This window comes from Lytechinus pictus, chromosome 1, assembly GCF_037042905.1.
Source record: "Lytechinus pictus isolate F3 Inbred chromosome 1, Lp3.0, whole genome shotgun sequence".
In the NCBI taxonomy this organism is placed as follows: domain Eukaryota; kingdom Metazoa; phylum Echinodermata; class Echinoidea; order Temnopleuroida; family Toxopneustidae; genus Lytechinus; species Lytechinus pictus.
Genome location: NC_087245.1, coordinates 17,583,117 through 17,597,535, shown reverse-complemented (window position 1 = coordinate 17,597,535; position 14,419 = coordinate 17,583,117). Strand labels below are relative to the sequence as shown.

Sequence of the window (14,419 nt, the reverse complement as noted above, 5' to 3'; positions counted from 1 at the left end):
CTTAAACAGAACAGGTATATAACTTAACAATTGATGCGAGGGCGAAGCGCAAGCCGAAAATTTCGAGATTTAGACCTAAAAACGAGACACTCTATTCATGTTTTTTTAAATAATGAAAAGGATGAGTAATTGGGGATCTTCCTTACATTAATAATGCGAGCGCAAAGCGTGAGCAGAGTTTTGAACTGATGGAAAAGGTAGGCCCTACCTGTTAAGGACTGCTAGCACTTAGCCATGAAGACGTTAAATATTTCAACAATCAATATAATGCGAGCGCGAGCTGAAAATTTTTGACATTTCTAGTACGTAAAGAATGGAAAATTTTAATCAATATTTGTAATCGTGATAACTAAACAAATGATGCGAGCGCGAAGCGCGAGCGGAAAAAATCGAGATTTAGACCTAAAAACGGGACACTCTATTATGTATTGTCATGAAAAGGATGAGTAATAAGGGGATCTTCCTACATTAATAATGCGAGGACAAAGCGCGAGCAGATGCACGCGCGCCTGTTTTAGATTTAATCCTACAATCTAGGCATTCTAAAAGTACATTATCATGGAAATCAAAGCGAGCGCGAAGCGCGAGCATAAAATATTTGATATTCCGATCTAAAAAGGGTCAAATTCAGCTCTTTATTTCAAGCACTTTGTAGGAAAATTGTGAGGTGGATATAGATTGCACTTAATAAAGAGCTGATATTTTTCATTATTATTACTTTGAGTTTTGACATAGGACCGGGACATCCTTAGGACATGTCATCATACGAAAATGATGACTATCTTTCTATTCCTCTTGCTAAGCGCGAGATGAAACAAAATGGACAATTTAATTATTGAATTGATATCTTATTTATTAATGCATAATGAGGGCGCGGAATTAATGTGAGTGCAAATCGCGAGTAGAAATTCATGCAGTCATGAACAAAGGATTTTAAGTAGTTTGTTGCGTAATCAATATTGACACATACATAACTCGCCAATCAAAAGGCGATCGTGCAACGCTAGCTGATACGTTTTGACAATCAGACCTGAAAAGGGATATTTTGAAAATTTTATGGAATACACGAAAATAATAAGTACCTGATAAATCAAAATATTTGTACAGAGAACTTTATAAAAATCAATTTGTAAATCACACAAAATAATGAAAGTTTGATTTCCGAGGTGAAATATGTTTTGTACATTGACTTCCAAACTTGATATTTCAGCTCCACGTTGAACAAGTTATGTAAATCACATAACATTGCGACCGCGAAGCGCGAGCGAAAATTTTATATAGGCCTAGTGACATGAAAGATTCTTTTTATTTTCCAAGTCTTCCCCTCATTTTAATCTTTTTTTCATTCACTCGTTTTCCTCCTCTCCTTTTTTCTTCTCTCTTTTCCCTTTATTTCTTTCTTTCCTTTTTCTTCTTTTTTTGTTGCTCCGCCAATTGGGAGGGCCTGGGCCCCTCGGCTCCCCTGGTTCAGCCTATGAATTAGTATAACTTAAAACAACGCAATAACGAAGTGAAGATGCAGATAAATAACTAAAAAATGTATTTAAAAAGTGGGACATGGGAATATATGAATATTCATGACTTACACCTAAAAATGTTTGTAAATTTCACGAGTCTTGAAACAAAGGTGTCTTTTTTTTTGTCAGATGACGGAAAGATTCCAGGGAATATACGACATTTGGTTAATAAAACCCCATTGAAATTGATTACCTTAGCCCATTTATCTTTCCTTTCTTCTTTCCTTTTTTTTTTTTTTTTTTTTTTGGGGGGGGGGGGCTTTGCTGATTCAGGTCCATTACCATTGCCCACAGTGCCCCGACATAATCATTTCGACCAAATTGTCCGTCAGTTCGTCCGTCGACCCAGTTCGTCCAATACCCGCTTCGTCCAATGACGTCCACATCTACACAATGTTAATTCCACGGGTTCAGGGAGGAATTAATCGTTATTTCACTTGACGATGAGGAGAAAATTAGAATATTACATATTTCATATACTAAAATACAAAGAAATAATGAGTGGATGGCATCACCATGCAGTCTCCTCATTTGCATACCGACCAGTATTTGTATAACTGTTTTGTGAAATTAAGCAAAACTATAAAATGTCATAACTTTCTCATTTTACAACCGATTCTGATGAAATTTTAAGTGTTATGCTTGTTTGATTTTCTCTTTTTATTCAAATCAAATCAACATTTTGTTGTGCTGGTTGTAAGTTGATAAAATACGTGTTTTGATGGGGTCATCCAAGAGAAACCGGATATAGGCTAATAGCCCTATACGCTGCACGCTTGTGCAGTTGATTGAGTATTTCGTTATTGTTTAGAAATAGATTAGACCAAACATTACAACAGTACATGAGAAAACGTCTCGACTTGTATTGGTAGATCGTTAATAAAGATGGTACATAGCAGCGGCCCAAGGACTGAGCCGTGAGGTGCTCCTGTAGAAATAATTTTTACTGCATAATTTTTCCGGTTGATGGTGCTGCATTTGATGCTGCTGTCTGAACAGCCACTGACGTAGCCTCTTGTCGAGGCCCTGGCGGCTGCTTCCCGAGCAAAGCGAGGGATATCCTAATTCACAAAGCGAACTAGGCCTGGCGAGCGCTCGAGGAAAAATATTTGGTGTATGACTTGAAAATGCATGGCTCCATTTAATCCTCTTGGACGGGATTATGTATCTAATCAGACAATATGAGCACCAGGAGTGATGAGCACATAGACCCTATGCACATTATTTTTCATCAAATTATCAAAATAATATTACTTACATTCCCCTTCTTTCATTTCCCACAATGTCTGTCACAATGTCTCTCTTTCTTCCTTCCTCAATTCTCTTATTTTTCCTCCGTTATCTTTGCCCCCCATAGTTACGCAACTACAGCTCTCTCTTGAATCTTCGATAAAAATTATAACTAAGGAGAGAAATTGGTCGATAATTCCATGAAGGTAAAAAAGATGGAGTGTCAACGAAATGCAAATTAATTCGTGTAGCTTTCGATTTCTAAAGAAGTACAAAAGAATACACAGGTGCATGCAATGTAGCCTTTGTTGGCGACCTGTGATGCCGCCAGTTTCATGGGAAAACTAGAAAGCGAGTTTTGTTGAAAATAGATAATTGCGAATATTTCCAATTTTATTTGATCACAAAATGTGGATATTAAATTAACACATGACGAAATATATATCAAAACATTAATATATCCAGAAATTGGGCGAAATATGGTATGATAACAGTAAGACAGTTAAAAAATGTGAAATTCCTCAAAATTTGACAAGTTTTAAATCAACATTTTATAAATGTCCACACACTTCCACATTAAAATTTAAAGTGGCTTGAAAGGGTAAACGATAATTTTCGATGTTTTGTCCATTGTCAGTTTATTCTGAGCAATTATACTTTAATATCATTTTATGAAACTTATTTCGTCTATTCATCTCACTAATTAACTTACCGTTCATCCAAGGACAGACTTTAGACCTAACTCGTTTTTTTCTTCCTTGGAGTATGTTTGTTTACTGCTAACATGAATTGAACTGAATTTAATATTAGAGCATCACTGGCATTCGCCAGTATTTTGTTCAAAACAAAAATACAAGGTTATGAAAACAAATATACAATTTGAGGAATATAAGCAGATAAACAAAAACATAACAGTATTTCGTCAAAAACTTAAGTCTACTTACATGGCATGAATAATAGAAAAGAGGGATAATCATGCAAGGGAGAAAGGGAGAGTGTGTAAGTGAGAGAGAGACATATAAATTTATAAGTCACACTATAATAGCCAAGCTTCTTCTACATCGGTTGTATCAAAGATAAATTTAAAAGGTACGTATTTTATAATAATATAGTTATATAGGTATATTTACCCAGGGAAGCCACTTCAGTTCTGAAAACTGTTCTCCCAGCGGGCCCTGCTATTATTATTACCCTGGCTTTAGCTGGGCTGCTCAAGCATTCAAGGAATTTCTTCCTACCGGGTACCCATTCACCTCACCTGGGTTGAGTGCAGCACAATGTGGATACATTTCTTGCTGAAGGAAATTACGCCATGGCTGGGATTTTGTAGAGTGGAAATAAAATTGTCACGAGAAAAATGCAATTTTCATGACAGTCTGTTATTGTCTGGATTTGATGTAAAATATTGAAAATTACGCACTTTTCACTAATATGAGTTTTAACAACTCCGAATAATGATTGTTCATTAGGTTTTGATAAATAAATATGAATAAACAGTTTTGTTTCGTTTCCTGGTAAAGGACATCAATAGGTGGCGCCCTTAAGGTGTGAAATGAACCAGGGTCCAGTGTCTTGAAAGCTCTTGAGAAAGGACTATCATTCTGGACTGGTTTTTCAGTGAGAGGCACCCCCCCCCTACTCGGATTGGAAAGGATACGGATGTTTGGCCAGAAAATCAGATGCCATACTCTTAAGAACTGAAGTTCTGCATTTTTTTTTGGGGGGGGGGGTGGGTGGAATTTACAATGAAATGTGGTCATCGAGAACTGACGAATAAAATAAAGGGCTTAGTTAGGACATGAAGGAGCGAGGGAGAACGGGTTGGTCAATGAGTGAAAAGGGGTCTTAAGAGCCACGTACCGGTTCTACCATTATACGTGAGCAGCCCACCCCACCCCCCCCCCTCCGAAACATGAGGCCCATGTTCGTGTTACCATGTTGACATGAAATCCATTATAGATATAGATCATTACATGAAATATGTTTAAATTGCTTATTCCTGTTTTTCAAGTGATTCTCTAATATACACAATCACTTGGACTACATTGTGCTTTAAAATAACTATGTATAAGAACTTCAAAAATTAGGTAGAAAGGAATGACAACAACATGGATCAATCCGATCATCTTAACTTCATTTCTGTAGCTCTCATGTATTTTGTGTTAGAGAAATCCCAAATAATACCTGTCAAACCAGTTTGGAGTCCGTGTACCCCATTCAAGTTGGCTGTATAACAGTCGTTATACCACCATCCCCCTCTGTACACAGAAGCACAATTACCCCAGTTGTCATCATGGTCATTGTCATAGGTTGAGAAGTCCTTTCCGTTGGCTACATCTAGCCCTTCTCCTGCAGTACCGGTATATGATGAAAACCCGATTCGGTAGCTTTGTTGAAGATAGTAAATACATACATTAAATTGAATTTAGTCTAAGACTATATAGAACCTTAAAACAGTCATGTAAATTCAAGATTGCGATTGAAGAGAAAATATAATGAAAATATGTCTGACGTATCGCACCCGAGGATCTAAGTATCAGCACTTTCATTTTTACTTCTTATTTTCGTAGGGCCCCTAAGTTGAAAAATGCTCCGTGCATAAATATTATTTTGTAATTCATTAATTTTTTGTCACGTCATTATATTTTATCTATTTTTTTTCAATTAATTCATTAATATCTTTATTCATTTACTTTAAAATAAATTTAAACAAGCATTACATTGAAAATGTAATCAACATCAGAATAAAGGGTTACTCCGGGTTGAAAATGATTATATCTAAGTATATTTGCCTATAGTAAAATTCAGCAATATTGTGAAACAGTTATATGAACGTTGCATGAATATTCAGTAGGTGGGCTGATGATGTCACCTCCCACTTTACCTTTTTATGTTGTTACATGAAATCATATTTATTTCATATTTTCATACATGTGTGTGTGATATATCTTTATCATGATAAAATAAGTTGCAGTCATGAATATCTCATATATTATATCAATTGTCTATCCTTTTATATTTTGTTCTTAAAGAAAAAAATGAATAAACATACTTTCATGTAAAAAAATACAAAAGAACAAGTGGGGATATGATATTATCGGTCAACTCATGAAGACATGTTTAGAACCGTTTCACCGTAATAAACAGTTCTAAACATGTCTTCATGAGTAGACCGATAATATCATATCCCCACTTGTTCTTTTGTATTTTTTTACATGAAAGTATGTTTATTCATTTTTTTCTTTAAGAACAAAATATAAAAGGATAGACAATTGATATAATATATGAGATATTCATGGCTGCAACTTATTTTATCATGATAAAGATATATCACACACACATGTATGAAAATATGAAATAAATAATGCAAATCTATATAATGTCATAACTTTGTTATTCCTTGTCCATTTTCAAACAATTCTTCAGTGTTTTGTTTGTCTATTTTTTCTTTATCTTTTTCAAATCATATCATTTTCAGCCTGGAGTACCCCTTAAATTATCGTAATTCACGGTGTATTGGTCATCTGCTCATGGTTATTGTTAGGCCCAAATTTGCTTAAAAAAAGTAATTTCATGCACAAATCCAATGTAAACTCTGTTTCTAGTCAAAATTAGTAACTGTATCTTTTAACAGAGAGGCTGCAGAACGATATGGAAAGCGAGGGGGGGGGGCATGCATAAAATCGTTGGTCATTTTCACTCTTTGTGAAAATGGTTAAATACTAGGAGAGACGAAGCGCCACCCGCCCCCCCCCCCCTTCGGTTTCGCGGCCCTTGTAACATTCGATTTAAATAGCACTTTCAAGTATCGACGAAAAATTCCATAAAAAACATAGTTAAAAAAAATAAATAAACAGGAAAAACACAACGATAAAAAGACCCACTTAAGAAAACATTTTATGTGTATGCATATTTATAACAATCCTAGATACAAAGAGTCTCTGAAAAAAAAGTTTTTCGATGGCTTTATCGATAGATTTACCCCCAAATTCTACTTCCATAGCGCAAATAAAGATTGTTAATTTGTGTATGGGACAAGATAATATAGATTTAGTGAAAGTTTGCTAAGATGCAACCGTCATTTTCCGCCATCGCGCAGATATCGCGATTACGAGCGGAGGGGGGGGGGGGGGGGGGGGGGTGAACCGGGAGTGAAAAGGCACAAATTACCCGGGGATGATTAGGGAAATGATAATTACCGTTGCTGTTGGTTCGGTAGTAATGTGTAATGTAGAATTATATAAGCAATATAAACAAAAATCAAAATTTGATGAACGATAAACGTTTCATTTTGAAAAAGCTGTCAAAATCACGTACGTCAAATACCCAAAATAGATTTTTAAAATTTCTATTGTCCACTGTTTTAAGCATGATTTAGTCCAGGATTGGCCCCATAGAAAATTGACGAACCTTGTTTTTTCATATATACAATATTTTTTTATGGTTGCTTGTCAATTCGAGGGTGCTGATTATGAATCTGAATGATGTCACTCGCGTAACCTTGAGCATTTTCCACAAATTGGCAAAATCCAATATGGCCGCCAAAATATTTGAATTACCCATGAAAGTCACAAAATTGCCCGCACATTGGCGATAAATGCATGAAATTTTGTGGCAGGAGTGAAATACTCTCTGAAAAAATAATTTTCGACAAAATATCTATTTTCTGGATATTCAAAATGGCCGCCATAGGCCTCTGTAAACTCTATTATGTACAACATGAATAGGGAAAACTCATTTTCACAAAAATTAGCACTAAACCGCAAGAAATCGTGATATATGAACGAAGTACAGTATGCAAATCACCATTACTAACGAGATATATATATTATGTCATGTATGGGAAAATTGCTGTATTTTATTATTTAAAATAGCTGCCACTGGCCCAAACAGTAGTATGTACAATGGCAATGTGGGCCAAAAAAATCACAAGAGTGAGCACTAAAATGCATATTATTAAGATAAACGTGTGGAATACTGACTAAAAACATAATTGTTAACAAAAGATATTATTCATCATGCCATGTATGTGATAAATGCTATAATTTGACATTCAAAATGGCCGCCATGGGCCCTATATTCATTATGTACAATGCAAATGGAGAAACTATTTTTCACAAGAGTAAGAAACATAAAATACATGTAATTGTGATCTACGAGTAAAATTTTGTCTGAAAACATGTTTTCTAGCGAGGCATATCATTTCTTTTGTCATGCATGAGATAAATGCTGTATTGTGAAATTCAAAATTGGCCCATAAAGGCCCTAACAGTATTATCTAAAATGAAAATGGGGACATATAATTTTGTAAGAATTTGGGTTTGCTTGACTATGAAATCCATATAATCCTGTTGTATGAGTAAAATATTATTTGAAAACATAATTTTGAAGGAATTATAGCATTTCTTCTGCCATGTAGGTGATAAATACTGTATTTTGACATTCAAAATAGCCGCTACAAGCCCTAACCAAACTAATTTTCACAAGAGTGAGAATCATAAAATGCATGTAACTGTTATGTACGATTAAAAATATTGTCTTAAACATGATTTCTAACTACATACATCACATATTGGTCATGGAGGTAATAAATGCTGTATACTTTGAAATCCAAAATGGCTGCCATAGGTCCTAAAAGTATTATGTACATAGGAACATGTGACATATAATTTTGACAGAATTTGGCTTTGCTTGACTATAGATATTGCATATAATTGTGATGTAAGGGTGAAATATTGCCTAAAACCATGGTTTCTGCCGAGATATATCATATCTTGTGTAATTAAGTTGAAAATGCTGCATTTTGAAATTGAAAATAGCCATCATAGGCCCTTATCGTCAATTTGAATGACGACAGATAATTTTCACAAAAGGGCATATGACGGCCATTTTGAATGTTTAAATACAATATTTATCACCTAAATTACACAAGATATGATATATTTTTGTTATAAATGATGTTTTCAGACAATATTTCACTCATACAACACCATTTAGTCAAGCAAAGCCAAATTCTGTTGAAATCATTTTTTTCCATTTACATGGTACATAATATACCGTAAGGGCCTGTAGTAGCCATTTTTACTTTTAAAATACAGTATTTGTCACCTAACTGGCAGAATAAATGATATATCTTGTTAGAAATTATGCTTTCAGGCAATATTTTACTCATGGATCACTACAACGTACATTTATGGTGCTCACTCCTGTGAATATTAGTTTCCCAGTTCGCATTATACATAATACAGTCAATGTCTATGGCGGCCAATTTGAAAGTCAAAATACAGTATTTAACACAAACTATATTTCGTTGGAGATCTACTCCATTTACGTGTACTACGAATATTCATTATGGTTTATTTTTTAGACAGTATTACGTAACTTTATCACATACATATGCATTTTAGTGCCACCTCTTGTAATTTCTTTGGTCCTCTTTCTCATTGTACATAATACTGTTAGGGTCTTAGGCAGCAATTTTGAATATCAAAATACAACATTTATCACATACATGGTATATTAAATGATAAATTTCGCTAACAATTATGTTTTTAGTCAGTATTCCACTCGTTTATCTTAATAATATGCATTTTAGTGCTCACTCTTGTGATTTTTTTGGCCCCCTTTGCCATTGTACATAATACTGTTTTGGCCAGTGGCGGCTATTTTAAATATCAAAATACAGAAATGTTCCCATACATGATATAATAAATGATATATCTCGTTAGTAATGACGATTTGCATACAGAACTTCGTTCATAGATCACGATTTCTTGCAGTTTAGTGCTCATTTTTTGTGAAAATTAGTTTTCCCTATTCATGTTGCACATAATAGAGTATACAGAGGCCTATGGCGGCCATTATGATCCAGAAAATAGATATTTTGTCAAAAATTATTTTTTCAGCGAGTATTTCACTCCTGCCACACACTTTCATGTATTTTGTTGCCAATGTGCGGGCAATTTTATGATTTTCATGGGTAATTTGCATATTTTGGCGGCCATATTGGATTTTGCCAATTTGTGGAAAATGCTCAAGGTTACACGAGTGGCATCATTCAGATTCGTAATCAGCACCCTCAAATTGACAAGAAACCATCAAAAAATATAATATATATGTAAAAACAAGGTTATGCCTCTTCTATCCTGTACTAATTAAGAATAAATAGTATGTGAAAAGATCTTAATAACTCGAGCAAATCATTTGATTTGACTGCCCATTTCCTTCATTATGGCGCAAGCCATTCTCGTCACTCTGATAAAACATGTCGTTTTGCGCTCAAGCATGAACAAAATATATCGTGGTATCATCTAAAAGAGAAGATTTTAGAGATATTACACAATGATGCTTCATTAATAAGCGTAATTTTGACAGCTTTTCCAAAATGTAACGTTTTCCATACGCTCTCTCTATAATTATAGCGAAGGAAAATTGTAAGAACCTTACTTGGTGTTGGTACTTCCAATGCTAAAACTGCCATAATGAGCGTAGAATGGATTGTTATCGTAATCAACCATATCGATTCTGAGTTCGACTCCATCTTTAGCAAGTAAGTAGAGTTGGTCTAATCCCAACCAGTATTCGCCCTCGACGTCACCAAATCCACGAACATACTCGGTATAATTGCGGTAAAAATCCACAGATCCGTCATAACGTTTCTGTATGCATATTATTATTGTGAAGGATGTGGTATGTGAAAAATTTATCGAATAGTGAGCGTGCAAGAGAAGGTTGAGTTTAGATACGTTGGAATATTTCAGAAAAATTGTGAGCGGGCGAACCGAGCAAGTCTACAAAATTCTACTTATTTGGCCTATATTAACATGATGAAGAGGCCAGAATGAAATGGTGGATAGAGCAAAAGTTCTTTTAAAAAAAGAAAAGAAAAGAGAAACGAAAAAAAAGATGCGATTAAGCAAAAATATTGACCATCTTAATAAAACATAAACATCGGATAGATTCATTTCACACCGAGAACCTAGCGGAACGTACCTGGAAGATTGTCCACCCTCCGCTATCGGTGGTCATATCGCAGTAGACATCGGTCAGTCCCACACCGCTAGGAGAGATGGCATAGACACCACTTGTTTGATGCCCCATTGAATAGAGCATCTTACACGAATTCACATCTAAATTTCCTTTAGTTGTGGTTTCAGGTAAAGCCTCCGTAGAAGGAATTGTTGTAGGGTGTGACAAAGTTGTAGCCGCATCGTCTGTCGTATGTTCTGATGGAGTTGTCGAATAACCTGACGTATGTTCCTGCGAATATATCGTTGTACCATTGGTCGCAGGTTCTGATGGAGTAGTTGAAGAGCCTGTCATTGGGCTCATTGCTTGTTCTGACGAAGCTTCAGGTGATCCAATGGATGAAAGTTCTGGTGAAGTTGTCGAACTTCCTCCACCAGGAGTTTCTTGGGGTGGTGATGCATCCATGGGAGTATCTATACGATATTGACATAAAAAACAATTACCGATGGTGATTGTGTTGGGACAGAACTTCGTGTAGGAACATGGAAGAACGCCTAGCTTAGCCGGGTAATATAGGAGCGCCTTGAGCACCTAACAAGGTGGATATGTGCGCAATATAAATACCCTATATTATTATTATTATTATCATAGATGAATGGAAGAGAGCAAAAACATTAGCAAAACCGGTCTGGTCTAGAAGAAACATTGATAGTAGCACTTTTCTCGATGAGACATTAAAGGAACAATGAAAAACATGATCCATGGTTCAAGAAAAGGAAAAAGACTGCACAGGATTGGGTCAATAAGAATCGTGCAAAATCGCGCTACCAAATTGCAAAAGAGTTAGGAGGAATGCACGATCCGACTTAAAGGACAAACGAGGAAAATCATTACGGAAGTGTTATCAGACCCTATGGCCCGTATTCTGAAGTCGGGTTTAACTTAAACTCAGGTTTAAAGTTGTGGTTTAAGTATGGACAGCCAATTGTTACATAAATCACTAACAGTAGGGATATCATATTTCAGCTCATTTGGCTCTCAAATCATTCATAATTGTCTAGGAAGTATATATAGATTATTGTCTTCACCATCGATGAATCAAGAAAGAGCACAGTAAACATAAGAAACGTACAACTTAATAAAAAAATTGATACTTTTGGCTGTCCATACTTAAACCACAACTTTAAACCTGAGTTTAGCTTAAACCTGACTTCAGAATACGGGCCTATCACTTTAACCATGGAGCTATTACAGATAAACATGGGCCACGGAACCGAGAAGGGGGGCTGGGGTCTTGTTTTACCATTGGTCGTAGGTTCTGATGGAGTAGTCGAAGAGCCTGACATTGCTTGTTCTGACGAAGCTTCAGTTGCTCCACTGGATGAAATTTCTGGCGAAGTTGTCGAACTTCCTCCATCGAGAGTTTCTAGTGGTGGTGATGCATCCGTAGGAGTCTCTACGATATTGACATAATAATACAAAGACGATATAATAATGCTAATTAAAAAACTATTTACGGATGATGATTGTATTGGGACAGAACTTCTTGTAGTAGAAACATGGACACATATCATGATCATGATGATGGAAGAAAGCAAAAACGTTAACGAATCCGGTCTGGCCGGCCTATAGAAGATAGTGTAAAGGCACATTGTACTATTATCGATAAGATATTTACGAAACACTGTAAAACACGGTCCATGGTTCAAGAAGAGGAAGCAGACTGCATAGGATGCAGTCAATACGAATCGTACAAAATTGCTCTTTGCAAAAGATATAGTAGGAAAGCACGATCCGAAATAAAAGACAAACAAGGGGAAAAGTTAATAATGAAGTCTTTAATTAACCAGACCCTTCCACATTTACAGATTAACATGGCTTCAGCCCCACTTTTCCCAAAACTTTGTACAAAAACGCAAAAATTACCATGATTGCGATTTTGTGTATGTTCAGCCCCTCCCCCTTTCAAAACCGTTCCACTGCCAATGAATAACAAGTATAGACTTTTGCATATCTGGTGCAACAAAGCAATTTGGTCAGAAGCAAAACTCTACAATGTCACACAAAAATAACAATTCGAAGAGCACCTGTAACAGATGCGGCTCCTCCAGAAATACTTAAACACGATAAACCACACGCCGGTTACAGTATCTCTTTAGCATATTATAGGAACAGGAAGATCCGGGAGGAAGATGCGCCAAATGGCTCGAGAGAACCGGTCATAATACCCATCTAAAGAAAGGTGAAATGAGCAACTGTAATCCAAATAGCCTTGAAAATATTTTTGCGAAATCTTATGATGTAAGGGGACATAGGCCTATCATGTCCAAAATATATGTAGAAGATCGTTTTTATGCACTCACCATTTCTTTTCGGTAAAACACAGACAAAATGGCGCCAAGATGGGAGTTTTACCAGAACTGGTTCAGGATCGTTTGATGTTGATGCTAATCTTCGAATGAATTGAATCGATCTCCCTCCAGATAGAGTGATGTTCTTACATGATAAAGGGTCTGGGTCGCAAAGCTCTTTTAATTCAGCAACTGTATTGTTAAAAAAAATCGACAAGACGGTAATTTTGATCGTTTATGCGTTTCCCCGAATATTTCTTTTAAATATGTAAAGTACTGAAGTATGAACTAAACTGGAAGTTACAAAAAATAAAAGTGGGATCACGGGATCTATGATACATTCGTGATCATTCCGAGTGTTTTCTCCACAATTTACTTTACTGTTGAAAAGATAGTAAGGATTGGCTATGTTATAATCCAACATTACATTCTCTTCACAGATTATACCGCGATTTATAAATCGCAAAAATATTATAAGAAGAAAGTGTATGATTAAAAACAGGGTCACTTTATATTCTTATTGATATTGTTATTCTGATTATTATTTTAGTTATCTTTTCTATGTTGTTTTTCTTTTTGTCTACAGTAATTATGAGATGTTCTGTTTGTAATCATGATAATCAATACAAATAAAAAAGGGTCAAAATATCAAATTCAAACTTACCACCATGAACGAAACTCACTGGAATGAGGAACAGGAAAATAGGCAAACTCTGTGATGAGCATACAACAGACTGAAAGAAGCAGAAAGATATATCAATTAAGAATTCCATGACGATTGTGATGGACGTAACTGAATACAAAATCAATTTTCCCTAAATAAATCGAACATTAAAAAAGAATAAGGACTTGTTTTCAAGACTGTTCAAGGAGGGAGAGAGAGATATATATATGGAGAGATGAGGGGGGGGGGGGGACAAATACAGGAGTGCAACATGTACATAACTGGCAACTATTTTAGTTCATTTTTTTTATTGACCAAGAAAGGAAATGGAAAATTGGCCTAAGAAGTAAAAGTAAACATCATGAAACCGTAATTATGTCCATGATAAATCATGACGGATATGAAATCTGCGATAATGATAATAATAATAATAAAGATAATAGTAATAATAATAATAATAGAAAGTATGAGCTTACCATGATTACTGATGTTTTTTTCATGCACCGAGTCCTGAGAGCAGCAGAAGGAAATCTTCAAATAGTTTCGTAAAGTGTGAAAGAGGTATAGTTCCTCTCTCGGAATGAAGAATGTGTTCATCTGAATGTGCCGTTGTTACAGTAATGATATCAACATTTTATATCGAGGCCTCCCATCCGCTGCATGGGAGAATAACGCCATCGAGCCAAGGA

At 35.5% G+C, this 14,419-nt stretch overlaps 1 protein-coding gene across 2 annotated transcripts; it reads right to left on the bottom strand.

The window, feature by feature from the left end:
- Positions 1–2,987: 2,987 nt before the first annotated feature.
- Positions 2,988–14,349, bottom strand: LOC129264191 (microfibril-associated glycoprotein 4-like). Of its 2 annotated transcripts, XM_064105126.1 has the most exons (7): positions 14,207–14,332; positions 13,731–13,800; positions 13,079–13,258; positions 12,019–12,171; positions 10,740–11,188; positions 10,194–10,405; positions 2,988–5,134 (listed from the first exon to the last, which is right to left on the bottom strand). In XM_064105126.1, exons 1-7 carry the CDS (start codon positions 14,228–14,230, stop codon positions 4,870–4,872), a joined length of 1,353 nt encoding a protein of 450 aa, XP_063961196.1. In that variant the 5' UTR covers positions 14,231–14,332; the 3' UTR covers positions 2,988–4,869. The 2 variants fall into 2 exon arrangements, with proteins under 2 accessions (XP_063961196.1, XP_063961201.1); XM_064105131.1 differs by lacking the exon at positions 12,019–12,171 and having other exon boundaries at positions 14,207–14,349.
- Between the last annotated feature and the right edge of the window lie 70 nt (positions 14,350–14,419).

Excerpts from the sequence above, each read along its gene's own strand:
- LOC129264191 (XM_064105126.1), bottom strand. The coding sequence starts at position 14,230 with ATGAAAAAAACATCAGTAATCATG. Across the intron at positions 13,801-14,206 it reads AAAAAACATCAGTAATCATG|TCTGTTGTATGCTCATCACA; the intron begins GTAAGCTCATAC and ends TGCTTCTTTCAG. Across the intron at positions 13,259-13,730 it reads AGTGAGTTTCGTTCATGGTG|TTGCTGAATTAAAAGAGCTT; the intron begins GTAAGTTTGAAT and ends TTAACAATACAG.